At 37.9% G+C, this 27,065-nt stretch overlaps 3 protein-coding genes and 2 pseudogenes across 3 annotated transcripts; 1 reads left to right on the forward strand and 4 right to left on the reverse strand.

Moving 5' to 3' along the window:
* The first annotated feature begins 1,303 nt into the window (after positions 1–1,303).
* Positions 1,304–5,172, forward strand: LOC125199257 (late blight resistance protein R1-A-like). Its single transcript, XM_048097332.2, has 4 exons — positions 1,304–1,666; positions 4,204–4,299; positions 4,389–4,419; positions 4,493–5,172. Exons 1-4 carry the CDS (start codon positions 1,304–1,306, stop codon positions 5,170–5,172), a joined length of 1,170 nt encoding a protein of 389 aa, XP_047953289.2.
* Positions 5,173–10,171: 4,999 nt separating this feature from the next.
* On the reverse strand, positions 10,172–10,818 carry LOC148932833 (uncharacterized; annotated as a pseudogene).
* A 20-nt stretch (positions 10,819–10,838) lies between these two features.
* LOC148932834 (uncharacterized) lies at positions 10,839–12,391 on the reverse strand. The gene is made up of 3 exons (XM_089065250.1): positions 11,926–12,391; positions 10,942–11,840; positions 10,839–10,844 (listed from the first exon to the last, which is right to left on the reverse strand). Exons 1-3 carry the CDS (start codon positions 12,389–12,391, stop codon positions 10,839–10,841), a joined length of 1,371 nt encoding a protein of 456 aa, XP_088921376.1.
* A 104-nt stretch (positions 12,392–12,495) lies between these two features.
* LOC125199267 (uncharacterized) lies at positions 12,496–26,720 on the reverse strand. Its single transcript, XM_089065251.1, has 5 exons — positions 26,582–26,720; positions 14,032–14,152; positions 13,221–13,945; positions 12,599–13,134; positions 12,496–12,555 (listed from the first exon to the last, which is right to left on the reverse strand). The coding sequence occupies exons 1-5, from the start codon at positions 26,718–26,720 to the stop codon at positions 12,496–12,498; spliced, it is 1,581 nt and encodes a 526-aa protein (XP_088921377.1).
* LOC148932835 (uncharacterized) lies at positions 20,649–24,954 on the reverse strand (annotated as a pseudogene).
* Positions 26,721–27,065: the final 345 nt, after the last annotated feature.

The following is a 27,065-nucleotide window of genomic DNA, read 5'->3' on the forward strand; positions in this document are numbered from 1 at the left end:
TTTTGGATCCAACTACAATGGAATTGTCGTGCAATTGATTCAACAACTTCGATTACCCATTTTATGTCTCTAGGATTACAAGGAAAGTCGCTAGTCTAGGTTGAGCCCCCTCGCGAGTGTACTCACCCCGTTGATTAACCCTTAATATTGAAGTCTCCTTCTAATATGTATAGATTAACTCCAAAGAACAAAAGACTCAAACCCTCACAAAGGTTCCCCTCTCTCGAGTGTAGATTATCAAAGTGATGCTCACTCTTTTATCAAACCTAGATAGGTATCTCTCGATTACAACTATAAAGGTAAACAAACCCAATTGGTAGCTAAGCAATTGAATTAAAAAGGCACAAGAATGAACAAAGAAACCACAAGAGCTAAGCAATCTAAAGAAGTCCTTGAATTAATCACAAACATCCATTGTAATTTTCACCAAAACTCCACAATAAATTTAGCTACTCATGTTCTTCATGAAAACCAAAATAAGGGATTCAATCAAATACATTCAAATACATAAAAGAAAGCAAATAGATACTCCTGTGGAACGATTATATGGATTAGAGACTCCAAACACTCGATTTGTAGTCTTCAATCTTCAAATCTCTCTTCAAAGTGTTCTTGGGCAAGTGTTGAGTGTGTGGTAGGCGGTAGAATGTTCAATCTGTGAACCCTAGGCATTCTTCCCTTTAATCCTTCATAAAAAATCGCGTTTTGGCATAAAAATACGCCAAAATAGCGTACCCGACCGAGTGGAATTATAAAGAGTAAAATTCACCCGGCCGGGTGGTCATTTTGGACCACTTTCTGACTGTTTCCGCGCAGAACACCGTACCCGGCCGGGTGGTTAATTCACCCGGCCGCGTGGAATTTTCTGGAACGCGCAGTGTTCTTATAACGGCCATAACTTCTTCTACCGAACTCCGATTGAGGCGTGCAAGATACCAACGCGAAGCTCTTTCGAAGGCTAAGAGATTGATATCATTAGGGGCTGATTGGACTTCAAAATCTCCAGTTAATATTGTCTCAAACCAAGGCTGCTGCACATCCATATATTTTGAACCTTTTTCTACACATTCTTAACAAAATGGTCAAATACCAAAATAATAGAGAAGTAATCATAATCATATCCGATAATAGACGAAATGTGATCAAAACCTTGCAAGATTACTCTCTAATACCAAGCAAAATCCAAGTATGTCATGGCTCGAAGAGTCTGCATCATGTGCAGTTGCTAGACGAGTTTGCAAGTCAGGATTTACTTTGCCAGATTGTGTTTGGGGAAGAGGATTGCCCTGGCGAATTGCGACAGATGGCGGCTACAATTGGGAGTGATTGCAGTGGGCTTCCTCTTGCCATTCATGTGATCAAAGGGCTCTTGTCAAAGGTTGAAAGATCAAGAAATGTTTGGTATAATTTTTCAACGGATATAAAAGCTTCAATTGTTGAATCAGACGAGCATTTCGCCAGTATACTTTCCTTGAGTTATAACCACTTACTGATTCGCTTGAAACCATGTTTCTTGTATATGGGAGCTTTTCCAGAAGATTACGAGATTAAGGGATCTAGACTTAAGAGTATGTGGATAGGCGAAGAATTTGTGAAATATAATGGAGATAAGAGTTTGGAGGACGAGGCCGAGGATTACTTAAAAGCTCTAGTGGAGAGGAATCTTGTAACATCCCGAATTTTCAAACCATAATTTTAGAGCCCTAGAATTTTATTGATGACATGGGAGACGAGAATTAATTGATGAATGAATTTATTGCATGAGTTTCTTTGACCGAATCGAGTTTAGGGCTGCGTTGGAAGTTTGAAAAGTCAAACTTGTTGATTATATGATGTGGCATGTGATTAATTAAATGATGAGGTGAATTATTTGTTTAAGGGTGAGTGAGAATATTAGGGAAAATTTCCATAAATACTAGCCACCTAATTCTTGAGATTTTCGAACCCCTTCACTCTTTGGAGAGGGAATTCTATTTTTCCGGATTTAATTTAATTCTTGGGATATTTATCCAAATTAAATCCAAAACCCAATTATTCCTTATTCCTCAATGAGAAAAAAACGACACCCCCTTTATTCTTGGTGATTTTCGAAAATCACCTATTCTTGGGAAGGAAGAATTTATCTTATTTTAATTGATCCCTTGTTTGATTTCCTTCCATACCTAGAATTTAAATATTCTACCAAATCTTTCTATACCTCAAGAGATCTTGTCATACCTTATTTTAGTTAATATTAAAAATCCATTCCTTATTTAAAAGGGCTACTACACGCCTATTTCAATCCCTAGTTGGGAGAACTCTTATTTTTATTTTGCTCTGTGATATTTTATTCTATTCCGTAAAATAAACCAAACAAAATCTTGGCTAAATAAGGGCCATAATTTTCGAAAATTACAAGCCTTGAGACCTAGTTCATTTTGCTATTTCTTCTTCCCTACTCCACAATATTTTATTGTGTAGAATCAAATCTTACCAAATATTCTATTTATTTACCTAAAGATTTTATTGAGCTCTATAAATAAGAGAAACCCCTAAGCCCTAGCCCCAAAGAAATCGCCCCCACCCCAAATACACGCCTCTCTCCCTCTCTTCTCACTCTCTCAATTTTCTTCTACTTTTCTCCAATAATCCTCCATCCTTTGAGAAGAAATAGAGTTTGAGCCTCAAGATTTTTGAAGAACCAAGTCTTTACTTCGTTTCTACCGTTCGTTTTTCTCAAAAAGGTATTCTCATATTAATCTTCTTCTTTCTACTCGATTCCTCTCCTCTCCAACCGATTAATCGGTATTCTTGAACCCTCATGCATCTTGTTTGAGTGAAAGTGGGATAAAGGGGATATGGAAATATGTATGCATGTGTATGGCGTGAGTGCATGTGTGTGGCGTGTGTGTGTGTGTTGCGTGTGTGTGTTGTGTGTATGTTGGTAAAATACTCTTGTGTGACATATGTTGATGTTAGATCTAGAGTTGAAATGCGAATAGAACTTATGAGATGAACATGGCCTTGGATGATTGATGATGTTAAGATAAATCGATGGGAAAAAGGGAAAACGTTGAGACATGCACGAGTTAGGAGTTTGTGTTGAATCTGATTTGTGATATATGCCTATGTGATTAAAAGGTGAAACCTCGGTTGCGAAGCAGGATAACAAAGGGAAAGAACATACTTGAATTCTAAGCAATCGAGGTGGGCTTTACTCTTAAACTCTTTTATGTGCAAATTTATGAATGTGGAGAAATAAGGGTGGTTTAACTGTTATGCCATGTCTATGTTTGTTTTGTTATGATATTGTGCGCCTGATACCTAGTTTGTGAGTTCGCTCCATTGGGCTATAGGGCTATGGATATGTATAAACGAATTCGGGTCTGAGTAGGGCCGCAAACCCTACCAGGCTGCGTACACGGTGGGATCGGGAGCCGTCCTTGCTAGTCGGCCGGTCTCGTGGGCGAAAAGTGTGGCCACACTTTCGTCGCACCATGGAAATGTTGTGATTGTGGAAAATTGATGAGAAAAGTGGGGAGTTGTTTGACTGGCCAGTCTATGGAAATAATTTTTGTGATACTCGTGATATTCTCTTATAACTGCTTAAAACTCGAGTTCACTATGGTAAGGGTGGCATAACTTATAAAATGTTTTGGCAACGAGTTCACTGAGTATTTCAAAATACTCAGCCCTGCATGTGTTTTCCTTATGTGCAGGTTGAATGGCGACGAGCGGTGGCGGGTGTTGAGCATATTAATTAATTAAGATGGATGTTTTGAACTTCGAGTGTAGTCGTGTCTTCATACATGGCTTCACTTTCTCTTGGTCGTTTCCGCTGAATTTTTTATACACTTTAGTATTGTTTTGGATACCTTGCACTTATTCATTTCGGTTTAGAAGCTTTAGACTTCTTGTGGTTTTCTTGGAAATTATGTCAAACTCTTGAGATTTTTTGGTCGTAATTTATGTTACCTTTCTTTTACTTATTAAAGCTTCTAGGTTAAATCGTTGACTTATTGCTCTGATAGTTCCTTTAATTACTTTGGTCAAAACTCTTTAAATGAAACCCTAGCCTATGTCAAATTCTTTCAAGTCCGTTTTGGTAGCAGTCGCCGCATTTATTGTACCCTAGAAAGGCGGGCTGTTACAAATCTACTTTTCGTTAAACGAAAAAAGAAGAACGGAAAACCAATGAGTTACTCAATCCATGATCTTTTGAAGGATCTATGCATAAGGAAGGCTAACAAGGAGAAGTTTTTAAACGTCAAGAATTCCTTGCGCCGTGTTAGTATTCTGTCACCATTTGGAATAGAAGATGTGTGTGCTTCACCCCGATTGATGTCAAGTGCTCGATCTTTTATATGCACGGAAAATTGGTTTTTATCTCCTATCTTTTCCGCATTAAGATTGATTCGGGTGCTAGATGTAATGAGCAAGGTATACAAAGAGTTACCTAAAGAAATACTACAACTTCTGAACTTACATTACTTAGGTTTCTCGTGCACTTCAGGTTTTCCGATTGGAATATCAAAATTGTGGAATCTGCAAACCTTGATTTGTCAACAACCGACAACGCTTGGTTTGCCATCTGAGATATGGGAGATGTCTGAGTTAAGACATCTCAAGTTGTACACAACAATTGAAATTGGGAAAGGATACAACATAAGATGTGCTTGCAAGAAACTGCAGACGATTTACTTTGTGAGGATAACTCCTTCTCTGATTAGGAGTGGTTTCTTTGAGATCATCCCAAATGTCATAAAGTTAGGAATCTATTACATCGACTCACCCGACACTGAAGTTGATCTTAGCCATCTCCGGAAACTCGAAAAGTTAAGATGCGAATCTGAGTTGAATAAAGACGGTAGCCGTTTTCTGCACCAACTCATATTTCCATGTAATATTAGAAAGTTGGTTCTAGTTGGTAGTGTGGTGTTTCGGAGTTTCTTGACAACTCTATGTGCGCTACCGAATCTGGAAGTGCTTGTAATAAGCGATTGTGTGTTTGAAAGAGATGGGGAGGCAGAGGAAGAAGTGTGGGAGGTGACAGAAGGAGATGAGTTCCGTTCGCTGCAATGTCTGCGCCTCATTTCCTTAAATATAGTGCACTGGAGAGCCGATGAGACCAATTTCCCTATTCTCCGGGAGTTGTATGTAACCGGATGCAATGATTTAGAGGAAATCCCATGAGACATTGGAGATATCTCGACCCTCCAAGTAATTGGCATAAGTAGATGTCGCGCTTCTGTTGTGGCCTCAGCACAACAAATTCAGAAGGCGCAACAAGAGGAGTACGACAACTACAACCTCAAAGTGGTTATAGAATATTAGAAGAGAAAATGTACAAATGCTAAACTCCAAGTAATCAAAAAAAGCATGCTACATTTGTTCATATATACAACACAATCTAGTCCTTAATATTCATTTTAAACTTACATGTATCGTTGGCATACTTTCTTGATCACGACTTGTGTGTGTCTTTTGTGTGGCACATATATATATTTATATAACCAAATTACCTTAATCATAAGTTGCATAACGTGAAATTTAACACTTAGTAGGATTTTCCCTCATATCAAACACTAACTCTAGATGTTTTATACTCTCTCCGTCCACGAATAAGAGTCCCGGTTCATAATTACCATAAATGGTAAAGAGACCTCACATTCCACTGACTCATTCCACTCACATATCATTTAAAACTAATATATACAAGTGGGAGCCCTATTCCACTAACTTTCTTCCACCCACTTTTTTTAACATTTCTTAAAACTCGCGCCATTTAGAAATGAGACTCTTAATCGTGGACGGAGGTAGTACTTTACAAGTTGAAGAGACAAATCAATCATTCATTCAACTTAATATTTGAAATGTGTGGAAAATATCGAAAAAAAGTAAAAATGTATCATTAGCTTATAATCCCTCCGTCTAGACCTGCCCACGGTTCATGAACCGGCGGTTTCGGTTCGGAACCGCCGGTTCCGGTTTTCGGAAATATGGAACCGGAACCGAACCGTGAGGCTGTTTCACGGTTTCGGTTTCGGTTCGAAAATCGGCGGTTTCGGTTTCGATTCCGAACCGCCGGTTTTCGGACGGTTCGTAGCGGTTTAGGTTCGGTTTCACGGTTTCGCGGTTTTTTCTGTTAATTTTTTTTGCCATGTAGTTTGAAATTCATAAAATAAATTGAAACAAGGAAATGGATAGTTTAAATTGAATTAGGATGAGTAAAGTGAAAATGATATCAAATTTACAATTTATATATACAAATTACAATATGATAAAATTTACAAACAAATTACAATATGATATAATTTACAAACAAATTATAAAGTGATATAAATAGGGGGAATGAGATCCAATTTGAATTTAAAATCAACATTTCAAAAAAAAAAATTAAAAAAATGATGTTTTGTGTAATCAATTTTGAATTGTGTAGCCATCACCCACCGCCAACCAATCAATTTTGAAGACTACAAATTCATTAATCAATGTTAATTAGAGTATTATGTTTTATATAAAGTAATCAATTCTTCTAAGTTTTATTAAACAATGTTCAATAAATATTTATTAATAATAATCCATACTCCATAGACTCCATACATAAATAATTGTGTTAAATAAAATAGGAAATAGTATTATAAAGTTATTACCATAATCAATGGTCCATACTCCATAGACTCCATCTTGTAATTTAGTTTATTTTATTTTATTATCTTTTCGTTTTCCAAATTACCATCCAATTTTATCAAATACTCCCTCCGTCCCGCTTTAGGAGTTCCGGTTGAGTCGGACACATGTTTAAAGAAAAAAGTGTTTGAGTGTGTAATAAATAAATATTGTAGTGGAAGTTGAGACCCACTTTTAATTGAGTGTCCAATAAATAAATATTATAGTGGATGTTGGGACCCACTTTTAACATTTTTTCATTAGTTGTAGTGATGTTGAGACCCACTTTTAACACTTTGTAGGCATTTTTTATTAATTTATCTCAACCGAAACTCCTAAAGCGAGACGCCCAAAATTGATCAACCGGAACTCCTAAAATGGGACGGAGGGAGTAGTATTATAAAGTTATTTTTGCTGCAAAATTTTGTCCCACATTATTGTTTCCACGAATATTACTAATTTCAAAAATGAAAGTTACTTATAAAAGTATAAAACTCAAAAATCGGATCATTCAACAATGTTTTATTTAGTGGAGTATAGTTTTAATATAAGGAGTAACTATGTTTAAATTTATCATTGCAGTGGCGGCTCGGAACCGTGAAACCGCCGGTTAACCGGCGGTTCGGAACCGACGGTTCGGTCGCGGTTTCGGTTCAAAAATTTTGGAACCTGAACCGAACCACGGTTCTAAAATTCATGGTTTCGGTTCGAGATATTTCTCACGGTTTCGGTTCGGAACCGTAACCGGCGGTTACGGTTTCGGTTTTAACCGCCGGTTCGATAAACCTTGGGCAGCTCTACCTCCGTCTACTATTAAGAGTCTCATTTCTAAATGGTGCGGGTTTTAATAAATGTTAAGAAAAGTGGGTGGAAGAAAGTTAGTGGAATATGGGTCTCACTTGTATATATTAGTTTTAAATGATATGTGAGTGGAATGAGTTAGTGGAATGTGAAGTCTCTTTACAATTTATGGTAATTATGAACCAGGACTCTTATTCGTGGACGGACAAAAATGAAAAAACGGGACTCTTATTCGTGGATGGAGGGAGTACATAGAATTAGAAACCGACCTAGATGAGAAACGTAATAGTTAGAGTTGATTGCGTAAGCAAGATCGCAATCCGCTAATGAACTCTATATGCGTCATTTTATTATGACTATTGACTACTATGTATCTTCAATATTGAGTTTGATAAGCTTTGGAATATTATGAAGTTGCATGCTAGTTTAAATGAATAGAAAAGGGTAGGATTAAATTGAGTATTGTGACAGAATGATGCTCATAACATTTTAAATTATATTTAAAAGTATTAATTATTTCATCAAACAATCAATAGGCAGAAAACTGGAATTAAAAAAAAAAAAGGAACTGCAAATATGAAATACTACTAACTAATTAATCTGGGAATTCATCAATTACAACGTCTCAGCATCGTATTTTTCCGTTGGGCCTGATTCCAAAAATGTTCTTGATAGGTTTTGATGGCTAATTCTACAATCTGTTCTTCCGAAGCACCAAATTCGAGATAACTATATGTTTGAAGATAAGGTTTGGGTTTTTCGAACACAAAACGCGGGTTGTTTTGCCTTCGCTTGGTTTGGGTCGATAGCATAAGCAAGATGACGACGACGACAGTGATGATGAGAGTCAAAATATGCCTACACTTTGGTGCCATGCCTGTTTGATAGTACTATGATTGATTAGCGTGTATGGAATTTATAGAGCATCCAAATCGTAATCCTAATCCTACATGGATTAATAAACGATCATATTTTGATAATTTCTTTTGTACATTTTATATTAGTATAATTTCTCTGTTTGGATTATTAGTATAATTTGATTTTTATATTTAAAAAACTAATCAAATCGGCTATGTGCATCAAATCATATACGGATGTGAATAATTGATTATCTTCTCTCAATTTGTTGGGCTACTCTATCTCCACTCTTTGATAAGACCCACAGCCATGATAAAAATGAAGTCTGAAATTAGAAATAGTATCATCACCCACGCGGCCGTGCTATGCACGGGTCACATAATTTTCACGTGTTAATTACATATTTTTAATGAAAATAAGAACCGATATCGTGGTATAAACTTTAAAGATCTTTTTTATTTCTTATGGTAACATACTATTTGTGCTTAATTTTCATTCCTCAACTTTAAAATTGCAATATCATATCAAATAGTACTCCTAATATATTGCAAGAACATGAAAAATGTAAATCTATCTATACATATATAAAGCTTCAGTTTTTGTGGGCCCATTTTTACCGCCAAACATCGTGCAATATTTGATTATCATATTACATAATATGTTAAACATATATTATCACTTCTGGATCCAAAAGTTAGAAATTTATATGGCATGATAGGAGCTGTCAGATCATAGGGACTTACTAGCTATCACCGTCATTTCAACTTTAAATTGTTTTGGTTAAATTTTATTTTATGAACGGTGAAAAAGCTCAAAAACTTCTCAGAATATATCTTCTTTTGCAGATATTGAGTATTGTGCAAAGCATTTGAAGCAGATTTTATCAGCTTTTGAATAATTTAGTAATTTACAATCAATCAAAAATATAATTGCACATTAGTTAAGGTATACGACTCCTAAACAATGTGCAACGCTCATAGGCTCATAGCTTCTTGAAAGCAGTTAAAGGCATAGAAATTTAAATAGTATACAGCTTTAGATTAACTCTAAAATATTAGTGAGTTTTTTGTGGGAATAGGTATTCTGAGATTAGAGGCGTCGCAAATATTGTGTAATCGTTGAACACAATACACTTCTTCTTTATATGTAGTCTAATGGACCTCTTTATTTTTAAGCCTCCATAGGGCTGGAAAAAAAATACCAAAATATCGGTCTTATCGTATCGAAAAAATATCGAAAATGCCGAATTTTTGGTATACCGTGCCGTAAACTAAGGTATATACCAAAAAAATATAAACACAATTATATATAAAATATATTTTATATATTTTTAAATTATAAAATGTATTATGAAATATAAATATAATTATGAATAAGTATTTAATTTATTTTTAAAATTATAAAATATAAATAATATTCTAATAAATCTAATTTTCTATTTTAATTAATGTTGAAAGTCAGGTATACCGCAAAAGTAAGGTATACCGAACTTCGGTACAGTATACCGAAAATGAGGTACGATATAGGTATAGAAATTCTCCATACCGAAAATAAGGTATACCGAAGTTCGGTACACCAAAAACTTTGGTAAGGTAAATTAGAAATTATTGCAAATCAAGAATAGAAACTATTTAAATTTTATATTCATATATGATGAAGCTTTAAAAATCATACATTTACTTCTACATCTATCAGTCTGTCAAACCACTGTAGCGAAAGGACATGGGGGAAAGAAATAGAAATAAAACAGGATATATATTAAAAAGACCGAAAAATGCTAAATGCCAAAGTAAACAAAACACAACATAGAATTCAAACATCTTCTCGATAAAATCATTACAAACATCTCTCTAACACCAATAATTCATACATTTTGAAAGACTTCTTTGTAAACAACATTAAGAGTAGAATTACTTCTACTATCATTCTCATCCCCACACACTAAAATCTTCAAATCTTCACGACTTATGACTCTAGATATAGCAACATAAAGTTGTCCATGACTAAAGACCGGTTTTTCAAAAATAATCCAACATGGGACAAAGATTGGCCTTGACTTTTGTTAATGGTCATTGCATATGATACAGCCAAAGGAAATTGGCGTCGTTGGAATCTGAAAGGTAGCCTTGGATTAGACGGTATCAATGACATTCGCGGAATCAAAACTTTATGACCAATATTATGCCCCCCCAAGACACGGGCCTCCAAAACATAATCACCTAACCGGGTGATTATCAATCTGGTGCCATTACACAAACCATTAGAATGATCTATATTTCTTAACAACATTACTGGAGTTCCAACTTTCAACATCAATTCATGATTAGGGGTACCTGAACACTTCAAATTATTCAAAAATTCAACTGAATGTATCTCAACAAAACCATTCGATGTGGAATCTGAATTTGAAATGCTATCAGAGCTCAAATATACCCGACCTTGAGACTGATCCATCGAAATCATGAACTGGTTAACCTCATCAACAACATCAAACGTGGGAGCAAGTATAGTACGATCATGCAAACAATTGCTCAACTCTTCAGGATCCATATAAGAAGGATATATGTTCTCAACAATGGTTTTAAGAGGATCTCCAGTATTAGACAGTACAATGTCAGAGGGAAGATCAATTACGACTTCACCATCATTCGGACCACCAACAACTCCATCACCTATAGAAGCAACCCAAGATGAAAACTCCTTCAACTTAGAAGCTTCAACAGAAGATTCGACACTCAACAGTCTCATGTTTCTGGTCAACCTCAACACTGTACAATTACTCCAAAGATATGAAGAGTTAATGGTGCCATTCACAATATTCTGTCGACTCCCTTTAGGAACAACAGGTAATATTTGTCTAAAATCACCACCAAAAACTATAGTTTTTCCACCAAACGGTTTGTCCATACCGGACTCACTAAATACACGAAGAATATCTCTAAAAGTCCTATCAACGGCTTCTATGCAATGTTTATGAATCATCAGAGCTTCATCCCATATGATAATGATAAGTTTCGATCTTATAATAAGCTCGGCAAGATCCGTACCTTGTTTTATATTGCACATAGAATCTTCATTAACATTGATAGGAATCTTAAAGCGTGAGTGAGCTGTTCTACCTCCAGGTAACAATAAAGAGGCTATGCCACTGGAAGCCACATTTAACACAATACCTCCCTTCGAACGAATCCCTGCTGACAAAGACCTCCAGATGAATGTTTTTCCAGTACCTCCATAACCATAAACAAAAAACATTCTTCCTTCAGTTGAATTCACAGACGACATTATCGTATCATGAACATGAAGTTGCTCTACCGTGAACTTTGAAAGAAATTCCAAGTGTTCTCTTCCTAAAGCTTCACGATCATAACACAACTCATCGCTGATCAATGTATTTTCAGATGTTTCAAAATACCGCGATTCTGGATACGGCATACCATGGTAATCACGCAAACTTTTACCAACATTCATTAACAATTTCTCAATATCCGCCAACACAAAATTCTGAATTTCATCATCACTCAGCACCAAACCTGGAGTAATAAAAATATGTATGTAATTAGGCCGACATAAAAAATATTTAATAAATACAACAAAAAGATTTCAATTAAAAATTACATGGTTGATTCCTTAATATTCTTTGGTTATAAACAACATCATTGGATAAATGTTTCCAACACTTTTGCCATACAACATCCGGTCGAGAAACAGATTCTGATGACAACAGACTTACAAACAGCAATCTTAGTGAATGGGCAGATGACCAAAAAGAAGCCTCAACAATTTCATCAATATACTCTTTATCATCATCCAACAATCCTAAAGTGAAGCATGCATCTCTAAATGTATCATACTGAACACCATTAACAAATCTAAGATCCTCATAGCATGTAGCTCCCTTAATGACATTCAACAAACATCTCAAGTAATACATATCACCAGAACCAGGAGCAACATAAAACAACCTCCCAATCAAATAACGTTGTTTTCTAGGTTGCCAATGATCCTTCTTCCACACAAACTTGGTCGGAAATTCGCCATATGTCAAATTTCTCCCTTCAGAATATATCATATTTGCCTCCATCCAACCTAAGAACTTACTCTCATGAATTTTCCTACGATTCGGGACATTATCCAATGAATCGGCTTCATAAAAAATGATATGTTGTTCATTAGGAAGATGAAAACTCAACCGTTCAACTGAAGGATCCTTGTATTGAATCTCAAACCCAAAAATTCTCCAAGCAGCTTCACAAGATGATACATAACTACAATCATAATACAAACTTACTTCATCTAGATTTTTTTCAACACCATCAACTCCAGATTGGAAAAAAGATGTCGTCACCCTATCATAACCTTTATGTACATATTTGAACAAATACTTGATTGACAGGGACTGATTGCACCACTCAACATTAATATGGCCACCATATTTCATAAGGAGAAAATGATTGTGAGGAACAACATATCTGTTATCCAAAGAAACACCATCCTTCAACACAACCAGACCATTATCTCTACGCCTATAAATGGGATAACCATCATCATCAAAGATTGTATCAGCAACAAATTTCTTGGGATAATACTTAGTGCAACGTCCATCACGCATGCAAGGGGATGATTTTCGAACAACACCACATGGACCATGCATCACAAGCTCTTTGACGCACTCATAATAATAAGGATCAATCAATGGATCAGGAATTTCAGCAGATATAATTTCATTAATGCGTCGAGGATGAGGTTGTTTATCCTCATTGCTTAAAAAAAACAAAATATGTGCATGGGGCAATCCACGTTTCTGAAACTCAATGGTGTAAATAACTGCATCACAATAAACCTCCGAATCTCAGGCCACTTAAGATTGCACGTAAATGTTATAAAAAGATTTGGATATCCAATCCATCTACATATAGCCATCGCATCTTGGTAATTCTGAATCATATACCGGGCACCACCAACAAAACTGGAAGGCAAGATAACTCGTTTTCCATGTCTGGAACTATCAGTTTCACCACGTAGAACGGCCTCCTCCAACCCGCTATAAATTTCAGCGCGCAATTTCTTTTGTTGCGTTCGAACAAACGTCAATCGTCCAGATTCAATCATAGTGTATGCGTCCACAATAAATTGTTGAAACAATAGCTTCGCATACAAAATAATAGAACACTCAGCAACTCTATCATGCATGCGGTACGAAAAAAAATCTTTAGGGCTAACTCTCTTTCTATTAGTCAATGAGGAAGTAGAAGAATCAGAAAAACCTATGAATTCTGTATAACCATCCCCATAAGGGAACAACAACGGATATTGCAATGCAAGATAAGAAGGATGAAGTTCATTAATGCGTTGTAGCTTCCCTGACTGTTTTTCAACAATAATGTCTCTATCACCTAATGCGTGGTCAAAATCTCCAACCACAAGCATGGCTACCTCAGAAACAGAAGGTAGGTTATAAGTCCTTCCATCCCTACCTCTTTTACCAAGCAACCTCAATTTCACATTTGATGGATTTTGTTGATTGATCATTTCTTTAGCCAAACGGAATGACTTTACCAACACATTATACTCATTCAACATAAATTGTAAGTCACATACAATCTCAGAGTGAAGATCATTAACAATATTTCCCTCCCTGCAAAGATAATAACTACATTAAAATTAAATATTCAAAATGCAACTAAATTTTAACACCGAAATTACATAAATATAAATACATACCTCACGGACTCCATTCTATGATTGATCTCATTATCCGTGTCATAAATATACAATTGAGCAAACTTGGGAGGTGCACCATGCAGCGGTAGCAAACTACCAATTAAGTGGTAATTTTGACCATGTGACTCAACTTATTTTTAACACAAGTATACCCGCAAGTGTACGGGGCTAATGTAGCAAATAGTAAGCAAAGAGTATCGTATCCACAGAGACAACGAGTGCTAACCTAATTACCACGAACCAACCTCAACTACTATCTAGATAAATCGGATTTTTGGGTTTTCTAAATCAATTTAAAAGCAAGGTAAAAACAATTAAAAACAAATAGAGAACTAAAACAAATAAGAGAAAACGGATGTAGATCAAGGATGAGAAGGTAGAATCCTACGGGATCGATAACAACTATCCTATGCTCAACTAACTTCCTAACTATGCCAACAAAGGGTCTCAAGGGTTATTAAGCTATCACTAAGGTAAAACTATATCTTTTTCTCAAAGCATATAATTTGTAGATTGCTACCTAGAACCGAAGTCTCCTTCCTAGAACTAAGGCAACAACTCCTAATAGCTCCTAAGATACTTAGCTTCATTCAAAGGCTCAAATCTCTCGATTATATTGGCAAAGACGTCAATTTCTTCTCTTTCAAATTAAACTACTCACTTCTCAGTTCTTGTAGTAAAATCCACATGCATTTATAAGGTGATCAGTCAAATAAATGTATAAGCACAGAAGAAATCAAAATAACCACATGAGCCAAGGCGTAGAAAAAAGAAATCAATTAAACATAAGGATGATTGTATCTCTCCCGTAGAACTCTACGAAGGATTTAGCTACTCATGTTCATCACAAAAGTCAAAGAAATATTCAAGAAAATATTCAAAAACATTGTTTGAACAAGAATAAAACTAAAAGTAGAAACTCCTAGAATTGGATTGGGCGGATTGGAGGTCTCGTCTTCAATCTTGCGATGAATACTCGTCCTCTACTCGTTCTTCTCCTCTTCCTAGGTGAAAAAGTAGTATTTTTGGGGTTGAAGGCGTGAAGAATGTTGTAGGAGGCGTCCCATGCACATTAGATTAAATAGGGCTCGAAATTTCCTTGTTTGGATCTGTCGGCCGAACCTGGCGGGTCGCCAGGTTCGTTGTACGGTGAAGCTGGCGAGTCGCCAGCTGCTCTCGGCAATTCTGGGCGAAGGACCTGGCGAGTCGCCAGGTTGGTACTGATGCGAAGCTGGCGAGTCGCCAGCCTCGTGCTGCAATTTCGTCCTTTTTCCACCTTTCGCCATTTAAGCTCATTTTCGACCCTTTTTCTACACATTCTTCACAAAATGGTCAAAATACCAATAACATAGAGAAGTATCTATAAACCATGTCTCAAAATACACAATATACGATCAAATTCAAGTAAAACTACCCTCTAAAATCATGTAAAATCCAAGTGAATCAACTCCCCCAAACTTAAACAATTGCAAGTCCTCGAGCAATGAAGAAAAAGAACTAGAAGAAACTTGGATTCAAAAGAGTTTAAGACATCATCATCGTCTCAAATAATACGGAATAAAGGAGCATATCACAATACAAATTCCATCAAGTTAAGCCGTCGAATGCACTTTTACTACTAACTCGTATATCACCTTGGATTCATGCTTCACTTGGGATGTATATATGTATGTATAATCACCTCACTCAAAGTGTATAAGATATAAAGTAACACTCAAATCAATCAAAAATGCATGGTTTACCATAGGCTTGCTCAATGTCTAACCTCTCCTCTACTTCGTGTGACAATAAATCTAGAGTCCGAAAGGTCTTTTGTTTAGGTTATAATGTAGGCTCTTTGGTAAGGTAGGGTAATATTTGGCTAAAGTGACTAAATTCCCCATAAGATGTGAAATTCTAAGACATTACACAACAAACAACTTTTAACTTCAACCATTCGCCAAAACACTTTTCCACAATAACTAGACTTTGTCTAATTTCTTCCCAACTTCCAAAGACCTTGAATTATTCTCTATATACTAAATTTTTTTTTCTTTCTTTTCTTTTCTCTTTTTTTATTTTTTATTTTTCTAAGTACAACCAATTTCCAACTTGATAAGCTAAACACGACCAATTTCTTTCAACAACTAAACTCTCCAAATTCTTCTTTTCATAGCTCAACAATTCTAGAGTCTAGGATTCCCAACCCCTTTGATTAGCTTGACAAAAGAAAAGACAATAGGCTCAAACTTGGCTATCAAGGGTATTATTACATAATAAGGTTAGTGTTTAGGTAAAAATGAGGCTAACAACAATAGCCTAACATCTTCCCCTATCTTTAAGGTCACTATGTAGACTCAAGAAGACAAGGAGCAAGTTCTAGAAACACATACACCATTGATGATAAATCACACATGAAAGAATTAAAAGCTCAAGTCTCACTGGGCAAATAGCATGAATCAAGGCAAACAAGCAATTCGTTACTTATGCATCCTATTACTCAAATTCTCAAGTCAATGGTCAAGTGATAGCTCAAAGTGGAAGGTTCTTTTATCATAGACGACTAGTCTTCACCCAAATTACTACCAAATTTTCCAATTCAATTTCAAAATTTTTCTTTCAATAAATCTCAACCAATCAAAGCAAAATTCATGGAGTTCTATCAAACTAAAACAAAATAAGGCTAAAAGTCAATTAAACGACTAAGGCAAAAATAAATCTTAAAAAAAAATACGTACCTCGTAAGTGTCACTATCCACCATATCACCCCCCCCCCCCAAACTTATTCAAAGCTGCGCAAAGAATGAGTTTGAAACGTTGGTGGAGAAGTTATACTTACCTTGCACTAGTGTGGTGGTGGATGCGGCGGGTAGTTAGAGAAAATGTTGGTGTTCCATTGGTTCATCATGGCAGTCAGCTGGTCTAACTGATCTCTACTCTCTCGTTGCTCCCTTTGCACTTCCTCCAAAACTCGTGTTGCGTGCATATCCCGATCATACATCGCATTCCATTGATTAGTTTAGAACTGCTGCCACTGGTCATGGTTTTGCTGATGCTGATCCCAAGTTTGGTTCCACTCTCCATGCCACTGTTGATGCTGCACCCACTGAGATTGTTGTTGATCCCACCGCTCATCCACTCGATTAGACAAGTCGGTGTAGGAGTTTTGCAACTGCTCCAGCTGGTGAGTGACAGACTCTTGAAACTCTGCATCTCGGGCATTTTGGTTCCTTCTTTTGCTTCGATTCCTTTGTTGATACCTCTGAGAGGTTCCCAAAGGTTCGACCATCTCATCTTCTTCCTCCTCCGCATCCTCATGAATGGCTATATGCTGGCTCGAACCAGCTTCAACTCCCGGGTCAAGAAATGGACCTGCAAGTGGATACTGTCTCATCTTCCAAGGTAGGCATGCAGGGAAGGCCGCCACCACTCGGCGGTGTGCAGATGTATCCATCTTCCAATTAGCTTGGAAGCTCCATCCATCAACATGTGTCAAATCTGGGCTAGGCAGGGGAAAATGATCACCTCGTGAGCCTTGATAGAGATAGGCGTAACAGTTCTGATCCCTCTTGAGTACGTCCATTTGGTGAAGGACATCATAAGTCAAGTACATCTCTCCTGGAATTATATGATTTGGGTTGAGCTCGATGTTGAAGAAACTGCAGATAGCAGTGATGTATCCCCCACAGCAGATCGTCCTTGTGTTATTCCTAGCAACTCTTTCCCAATACAAAGGGACATACTGATTGAGATGGATGAGTTTTCCACGAAGAAGGCTGTATAGTAGGAAAATCTCGGTACTGTTAATGCTTCCACTGTCGGAGCGGGAAAAGATCGAATTCGAGATCCCTCTGTGGCACAGTCGCAGCACTGGATTTCGAATGGCACTCGCCTTGGAGGTGCCGGCTGTGTAGTGCTCTTCTAATGTGATCAACTTCCAAAAAGAATCATGGTTAAAGTTTTCTTAATCTCCATCCATTGCAGTTTTAAACACAACATCGAAATCGGCTAAGGTGAGAACTCGGTTTTGATTGTCTAACCGAAATTCTACTCTATCTATCAGCTCGTGTCTGCCAAAATTCCTCTTGATGACCCTTAGGGAGCTCAAAAACTCCAAAGTATATCTGCGGAAGGACGGGTAAGCTCGAAATAGGAATCCATGGACTCCTTGCTCTGGTTCGCCCACTAAGCTCAACTTTACTACGTCTGCTTCTACTCCTAAGTAGTTTAGCATATGCTCCTTCAAATATCGAGTAGGCACAGTTGGCCTGCGGGATAGTCTGTCCCATGCCTGCTTCTGTTCTTGATCGAGCCCTCGAACACCATATTTGCTCGGTGCCTCGGCTTTTCCTGTGGAAGACATGTACCTATAAAAAGAATGTGTGAGTTCACCAAAGAATAAAGTATGAGGGGTGGGTTCTCGAACTCCCCCAAACTTTCATCTACTTCATGTCTCTATGTAACAAAAACAATAACTCAGTTAAAAGACACATCATGAAGTAGGCATAAACTAAATTCACATAGGAAGATAGACTCAATTCCTATAGAACTAGGGAGATAGACTCGATCCCTAAAACATCATTAACTAACAAACGAGGGAGATAGACTCAATCCTTATAACCATTAACCACAATTTAGGGAGATAGACTCGATCCCTATAGCAATTCCCAACAATTCATCACACAATATCCCCCATTAAGAAACATGTCATCCTTGAACCAATTATACCTCCCAACACAATTATTCTACTGAAACCAAGTCTAGAAGCATCCAAATCTTAGTAATCAACAAGAACACCTCAATAAAACTCAATTCAACAATAATCCACCAATGCTTCAAAGAATTTCATCATAAAACAAGTTCTAGCATATCAAAAGTTCAACTTTAACACAAACCCATCAACAATAATGGAGATTAGAGTGAAGGAAAGTACCTTTTGAGTTTAATATTCACAATTTCGAGCAAAAGTAAGAGTTCACTTGTCTTCTTGAATAAACACTCAAAATCAACAAATTACATGGTGGATCTCTTCTAATAAGCAAGAATAGCGAATGGGTGGAAGGAATTTGAGATTAATTGGTAGAATGTAGTAAAAGAAAGGAAGAAATTTGGTGTTGGGGGTGTTAGGGTTCGAAATTGGGGAAGAGAAGGTAAAAAAAAAGTAAAAAAACGAAACTTACCTTTTGAATTTACCGCTGCACGTGTCTGGCGAGTCGCCAGGTTGGGCGAGGAACGAAGCTGGCGAGGCGCCAGCTAGCTACGACAATTTTTTAAACATACCTGGCGAGTCGCCAGGTTGGGTTTTGACGAATCTGGCGAGACGCCAGCACCTACAGAGATATACGACACGCCTGGCGAGTCGCTAGGTTCGTGTTACTGCGAACTTGGCGACCCGCCAGTTACCTACGGGATTTTTCGATTTTTTGATGTTTTTATTTATTTATTTTTTTTAAAAAAACTGAAATTCGAAAACTAGCTACCGATGGACTAAAAAAACAAACTAAAAGACTAAGGAAAAATGAAATAAAAACAAGGATTACCTACTAGGGGTTACCTCCCCTTAAGTGCCTTTGTTTTACGTCGTTGGCTCGACGTCTTGAAGCTTGCACTTAGGCCAATTTGAGGACGAACACTTCCCTCGCCTGATCCGGACTGTAGAATCTCTTGACATATTGTCCATTCACCTTGAACACTTTTCCATCTGCCCCTAGTAACTCCAATGTGCCATTTTGCATCACTTCTTTAACAATGTAAGGCCCCGACCATTTAGACTTCAACTTTCCGGCGAAAAGCTTAGTTTAGCATTGAAAAGCAACACTGCTTCCCCCAGAATGAACTCTCTCTTTTCAATCATTCTGTCATGACACGCCTTCATTCGTTCCTTGAGAATAGAAGAATTTTCAAAGGCTTCGTGTCTAAACTCGTCAAGCATATTCAACTGTAGCATTCTTTCTTTGCCTGCCTTAGCGAAATCTAAGTTCAACTTCTTCACTGCCCAATGTGAGCGATGTTCCATCTCCACTGGAAGGTGACATGATTTCCCAAACACCAATTGATATGGTGACATCCCTATCGGGGTTTTATATGCCGTCCTATACGCCCAAAGTGCATCATCGAGCTTGAGTGACCAATCCTTCCGATTTGAGCTCACTGTCTTTTGTAAGATTTGCTTGATCTCTCTATTGGCCAACTCAGTTTGGCCATTGGCTTGAGGATGGTATGGTGTCGTCACCCTATGCTTCACTCCATATTTCGCAAGCACGCTTTCCAGCCATCGATTGTTGAAGTGTGAACCTCCATCACTAATAAGGGCTCGTGGAGTACCAAATCTAGTAAATATATTCTTTTGCACAAATTTAATGACTACCTTGGAATCATTGGTGTGGGAGGGAATGGCTTCTACCCATCTTGAGACGTAATCCACCGCTAAAAGAATGTATTGATGACCGCATGATGATGGAAAGGGGCCCATGAAGTCGATCCCCCAAACATCAAATAATTCAACCCTATGATCGGGGTCATTGGCATCTCCTTCTTTTTTGACACACCCCCGGTTCTTTGGCATTCATTGCATTGAACCACGAACTTTTGGCAATCACCATAGATACTTGGCCAATAAAGGCCGCTTTGAAGCACCTTCATTGCTGTTCGATTTGCTCCAAAATGTCCCCAGATGGGGACGAGTGACATTGTCTAATCACTGCTTCCCATTCTTCATTCGGCACACATCTTCTTATCACCATATCTGCACATCTTCTATAAAGGAACGGCTCATCCCAGAAGTAGAACTTGATATCATGGAAGAACTTCGTCTTTTGATAGGTTGATAATTTGGTTGGGATTATTTTGGCCACCAAGAAATTGACAAAGTGAGCATACCATGGGTGGTTATCTTGAGCAAGAAACAAATGCTCATCGGGGAATACTTCATTGATTGGCACATCCAAGTTTTCTCCTTCTACTGCTTTCTCTAACCTTGATAGGTGGTCAGCCACAACATTCTCACATCCTCTTCTATCTCGAATCTCTACATCGAACTCTTGTAGCAGAAGTATCCATCGAATCAACCTTGGCTTGGCATCTACTTTAGCAAAAAGATGTCGAATTGCTGCATGGTCAGTGTATACTATCGTCTTGGCCCCAATTAAGTAGGCACGGAATTTGTCAAACGAGTACACAACCGCCAACATCTCCTTCTCTGTGGTAGTGTAATTTGCCTGCGCGGAGTCCAAAGTGCGGCTTGCGTAGTATATCACTCTGAAAAGGCTATCTCTCTTCTGCCCAAGAGCGGACCCAACTGCTATATCACTTGCATCACACATTATCTCAAATGGTTGAGTCCAATCCGGCGTGATTAACACTGGAGCACTAACTAACGCCTTCTTCAATTTTTCAAATGCCTGCAAACAATCAGAAGAAAATTCAAATGCAGCATCTTTTTCTAATAAATGACATAGAGGCTTAGATATCTTAGAGAAATCTTTGATAAACCGCCTATAAAACCCGGCATGTCCTAGAAAGCTCCTAACTCCCTTTTCCGTCGTGGGTGGTGGGAGTTGCTCAATTGCCACTATCTTTGCTCTATCAACCTCGAGCCCTGCAGCAGAAATCTTGTGGCCTAACACTATTCCATCTCTAACCATAAAGTGACATTTTTCCCAATTCAAAACAAGGTTAGTTTCTTCACAACGCTGCAACACACTTGTTAGATTTTCAAGGCAGTGATCAAAAGAAGTACCATAAACAGAAAAATCATCCATAAACACTTCCATTATTTTCTCAATCATGTCATGAAAAATTGCCATCATGCATCTCTGAAAAGTAGCTGGAGCATTACATAAACCAAATGACATTCTCCTAAAAGCATAAACTCCGTATGGACACACAAATGCAGACTTATGTTGATCTTCTGGGGCAATTAAAATTTGATTATAACCCGAATACCCATCAAGAAAACAGTAGTACTCATATCCTACCAACCTATCTAACATTTGATCTATAAAAGGGAGTGGGAAGTGATCTTTCCTAGTGGCTGCGTTCAAAGCACGGTAATCAATACAAACTCTCCACCCGGACACAACTCTAGTGGCTATCAATTCATCATTTCTTTCCTTGTACAACTGTCATACCACCCTTCTTAGCTACAACTTGAGTTGGACTAACCCATTCACTGTTAGATATGGCATAAACAATTCCTGCATCTAACCACTTTATGACCTCTTTCCTAACCACATCTTGCATAATTGGATTAAGTCTTCTTTGATTTTGAACATTAGGTTTATACCCTTCTTCTAACAAAATTTTATGCATGCACAAAGTTGGGCTAATCCCTTTAATGTCAGAAATAGACCATCCAATAGCACTTCTATGTTTCCTAAGGACTCTCAACAACTTATCAAGCTCAGATACAGATAGGGAAGAAGATACAATTACCGGATATGTTTCATTTTCTCCAAGGAATGCATACTTTAAGTGAGTTGGCAATGGCTTTAGCTCAACTTTGTTTCCCTTTTCTTTCTCCTTTTCTTTCTCTTCATCCTCGTTCCTTAATGGAAGGAATTTTTGATGACGACGAGGGATCTCTTCGGCGGAATCAAGTGCACCTACAAAATCAAGTAATTCAGAGTTAGCATCAGTTATTTCATTAATACAAGAAGAATAAAGAGATTGAAATAGGCATCGCTCAAGTTGATCATGTGAAGAGTTGATCTCGGCCACTCCTTCAACACAATCTTCCACCACTTGCACATAGTTGCAATGCTCTATCATCTCCACTTCTTCATCATCATGTACTTTCATCGCCTTGTAGATGGAAAAAGTAATGCTCTCATTGTCAAGGCGAAGTGTAAGTTCTCCTTTTGCCACATCTATCATTGCCTTCCCTGTAGCAAGGAAAGGTCTTCCCAAAATCAATGGGATCTTTTGGTCCTCCTCCATATCTAGCACAACAAAGTCCACCGGATAGATAAAGTTATTGACTTTCACTAGAATATCTTCCACAATGCCTTTAGGATATGTGACTGTCATGTCTGCCATTTGTAGTGTGATAGTAGTAGGCTTCAATGTTCCAATCTTAAGCTTTCTGAAGAATGATAGGGGCATAAGATTAATGCTTGCCCCTAAATCACATAATGCTCTCCCCACTTGATTGTCCCCCACTATGCAAGAAATAGTGAAGCTACCGGGATCCTTAAGCTTGGCTGGCAGTTTCTTCTGAATTATCGCACTGCAGCTCTCTGTCAAGTTGACAGTTTCATATTCTCCCCACCTTCTTTTCTTGGAGATAACATCTTTCAAAAACTTAGCATAGTTTGGCATCTCTTGCAAAGCTTCCACCAATGGTATATTGATTTGCACTTTCCTGAAAATATCAAGAAATTTGGAAAATTGCTCATCCATCTTTTTCTTCTTCATCTCGAATGGGAAAGGCACCTTGACTGTCATAGGAATAGGCGGAGAGGGCATCTTTTCTGGCACTGATTCTTTCTCTGTCTGACCGTCGACCTTGTCCTTCCCCTTAGAATTCTCTTCTGCTTTGCCATCCTCCGCTGGAGTACTCTTCTTTTCCTCTATAGGCATGGAAGGTCCTTCATAGCTCTTACCGCTCCTCAAATTTATGGCCTTGCAGTCCTTGGGATTGTTTATGGTCTGTGCTGGAAATTGCCCTGGCTGATGATGGACACCCACAGCTTGAGAGATTTGGCTTATCTGAGTATCAATGCTCTTCATATGCACATTCAAGCTTTGCACGTCGTTTTCAACCTTCCCCAACCTTTGACTAGTGCTCTCCATGTACTTGTCAGTTTTCTCCATGTACTTGGTAGTCTAATTCATGAATGCTGCTAAGATGTCTTCAGTAGTAGGCTTTTTCTGCTGTTCTACCATCCCATTAGACACTGTGAATCCTGGCGGTGGTTGCAGAGCATTGTTGGGATTCCCATATGAAAGATTGGGATACACCTTGTTACCATAATTGTTGTAGTTACCACCACCTTGGTTGGAGCGATAGTTGTTGAAGTTCCTATTATTTCCTCCTTGGTGCACATAGTTCACATTTTCAACCCCTCCCTGCAGTTCTGGTCCAGGCTGTCTCATCTCCATGATTCCCAATTGAGTGGTTAAAAGATCTAGCTGTTGAGACAGCTTGTCTATCCTATCATCTTCTACAACGGAGGTCACCCTGTATGACGTGTTTCTTTCATTATTCCATCCTTCATCAGTGGAAGCTACTCTCTCAATCACTTGCATGGCATCATTCTCTCCTAATTGAAGTAATGCTCCTCCGGCGCTCCAATTCAGTTCACGCATTGCCTCTGGAGTACATCCCCTATAAAAAGTTATGACTTGGTGTCCCGGGCTTAGACCATGTTTGGGGCATCTTTTCAGCAGTGTCTTGAATCTAGCCCATGCTTCTCGGATTGTCTCATGAGGTTTCATCTTAAACTGAATTATCTCTGCTTGCCTCCTTAGAACTTCACTGGGTGGGAAATATTTCTCCAAAAATAAGTCTACCATGGCATCCCACGTTTTAACAGATCCTGACCCCATGCTGTCGTACCAGTCTCTAGCATCATCTCTCAAGGAAAATGGAAATAGCCTTAATCTGATTTGTTCATCTCTCACCCCATTAAGCTTCACCGTGTTACTGATCTGAATAAACTTAGTAAGATGCTTGTTGGGATCTTCATTGGCCTTCCCCGCGAAAGCATTAGCCTCAGCCATATTTAGCAATCCTGGCTTGAGCTCAAAATGATTGGCATCGATCCCATCGTTGCCAATTGGTGGGTCCTCTACACCTCTGTAAACGTACATGTTTTGCACTGGCACCAGGGCTTGTTGTTCATTTTTTTCTTTAACTTGTTTCACCAAATCTGCAAGTTGTAGTTGGAGCTGTTGGACTACCGGATCTGGATGTGGTGCATTGTTCTCTCCGTTATCCGCCATTGTTACTGCAACAAGAATAGGCGGTTCTCTCTTATGAGGCGAAAGTGATTGCCTTTGGTTGAGCCTTCTCTGAGCGTTTCTCCTTCGATTGGATGCTTCGATCTCAGGATCGAATAACTCTAATGGTTGCCCCTTAGAGCGAGTGAGCATACAACCTGAAAAGAAAAACACGAAAGTGAGAATAACTCAAAAAGAAATGAAAAATAAAGCAAGTAAAATCTAAATTAGTAATCTTAATTTTTATCACGATATTAGGCTATAGTAACACAAAATTGTCCCCGGCAACGGCGCCAAAAACTTGACTCAACTTATTTTTAACACAAGTATACCCGCAAGTGTACGGGGCTAATGTAGCAAATAGTAAGCAAAGAGTATCGTATCCACAGAGACAACGAGTGCTAACCTAATTACCACGAATCAACCTCAACTACTATCTAGATAAATCGGATTTTTGGGTTTTCTAAATCTATTTAAAAGCAAGGTAAAAACAATTAAAAACAAATAGAGAACTAAAGCAAATAAGAGAAAACGGATGTAGATCAAGGATGAGAAGGTAGAATCCTACGGGATCGACAACAACTATCCTATGCTCAACTAACTTCCTAACTATGCCAACAAAGGGTCTCAAGGGTTATTAAGCTATCACTAAGGTAAAACTATATCTTTTCTCAAAGCATATAATTTGTAGATTGCTACCTAGAACCGAAGTCTCCTTCCTAGAACTAAGGCAACAACTCCTAATAGCTCTTAAGATACTTAGCTTCATTCAAAGGTCTCAAATCTCTCGATTATATTGGCAAAGACGTCAATTTCTTCTCTTTCAAATTAAACTACTCACTTCTCAGTTCTTGTAGTAAAATCCACATGCATTTATAAGGTGATCAGTCAAATAAATGTATAAGCACAGAAGAAATCAAAATAACCACATGAGCCAAGGCGTAGAAAAAGGAAATGAATTAAACATAAGGATGATTGTATCTCCCCCGTAGAACTCTACGAAGGATTTAGCTACTCATGTTCATCACAAAAGTCAAAGAAATATTCAAAGAAATATTCAAAAACATTGTTTGAACAAGAATAAAACTAAAAGTAGAAACTCCTAGAATTGGATGGGGCGGATTGGAGGTCTCGTCTTCAATCTTGCGATGAATACTCGTCCTCTGCTCGTTCTTCTCTTCTTCCTAGGTGAAAAAGTAGTATTTTTGGAGTTGAAGGCGTGTAGAATGTTTTAGGAGGCGTCCCATGCACATTAGATTAAATAGGGCTCGAAATTTCCTTGTTTGGATCTGTCGGCCGAACCTGGCGGGTCGCCAGGTTCGTTGTACGGTGAAGCTGGCGAGTCGCCAGCTGCTCTCGGCAATTCTGGGCGAAGGACCCGGCGAGTCGCCAGGTTGGTACTGATGCGAAGCTGGCGAGTCGCCAGCCTCGTGCTGCAATTTCGTCCTTTTTCCACCTTTCGCCATTTAAGCTCATTTTCGACCCTTTTTCTACACATTCTTCACAAAATGGTCAAAATACCAATAACATAGAGAAGTAGCTATAAACCATGTCTCAAAATACACAATATACGATCAAATTCAAGTAAAACTACCCTCTGAAATCATGTAAAATCCAAGTGAATCACCATGTAAACGAAAAATAGGAGGAGAACGACCGGTGTTTAAACTATTATCAATTTTACCTCCCAAAGAAGTAAAACAAAACATAGAATTATATGAACGGATATTTTTCAAGAAGTGAACACTTTTGGCATCGTTAGAGAACATCAAACGCAATAAAACTTCGGGAGGAGTTATCATCAAAGGAAGCTCAATATTCCCATTCATACAACAAAGGGAATATCTCGGACTCTTGGGTTTATTCGGTTTGCCAAGACGTTCCTCATACCAAAACAATGCACCACAATGCGAACAGGAGAACAAAGCATCACCAATATCCCAATAATCTACAAATAAAAAATTATATATCATTAAATTTGTACTTCTATTAACATATTTACAAATAAAAATAGAAAACAAAAACTAAAATAAATTAAGAGCAATAAAATGGTTAAATATAATAATTTTAATTTTCAATTATTATAATAATACTAAAAAAGATAAACAATAAAA

This window comes from Salvia hispanica, chromosome 2 (assembly GCF_029641045.1).
Source record: "Salvia hispanica isolate PSC_SH4W2 chromosome 2, Shi_PSC_v1, whole genome shotgun sequence".
Taxonomy (NCBI): domain Eukaryota; kingdom Viridiplantae; phylum Streptophyta; class Magnoliopsida; order Lamiales; family Lamiaceae; genus Salvia; species Salvia hispanica.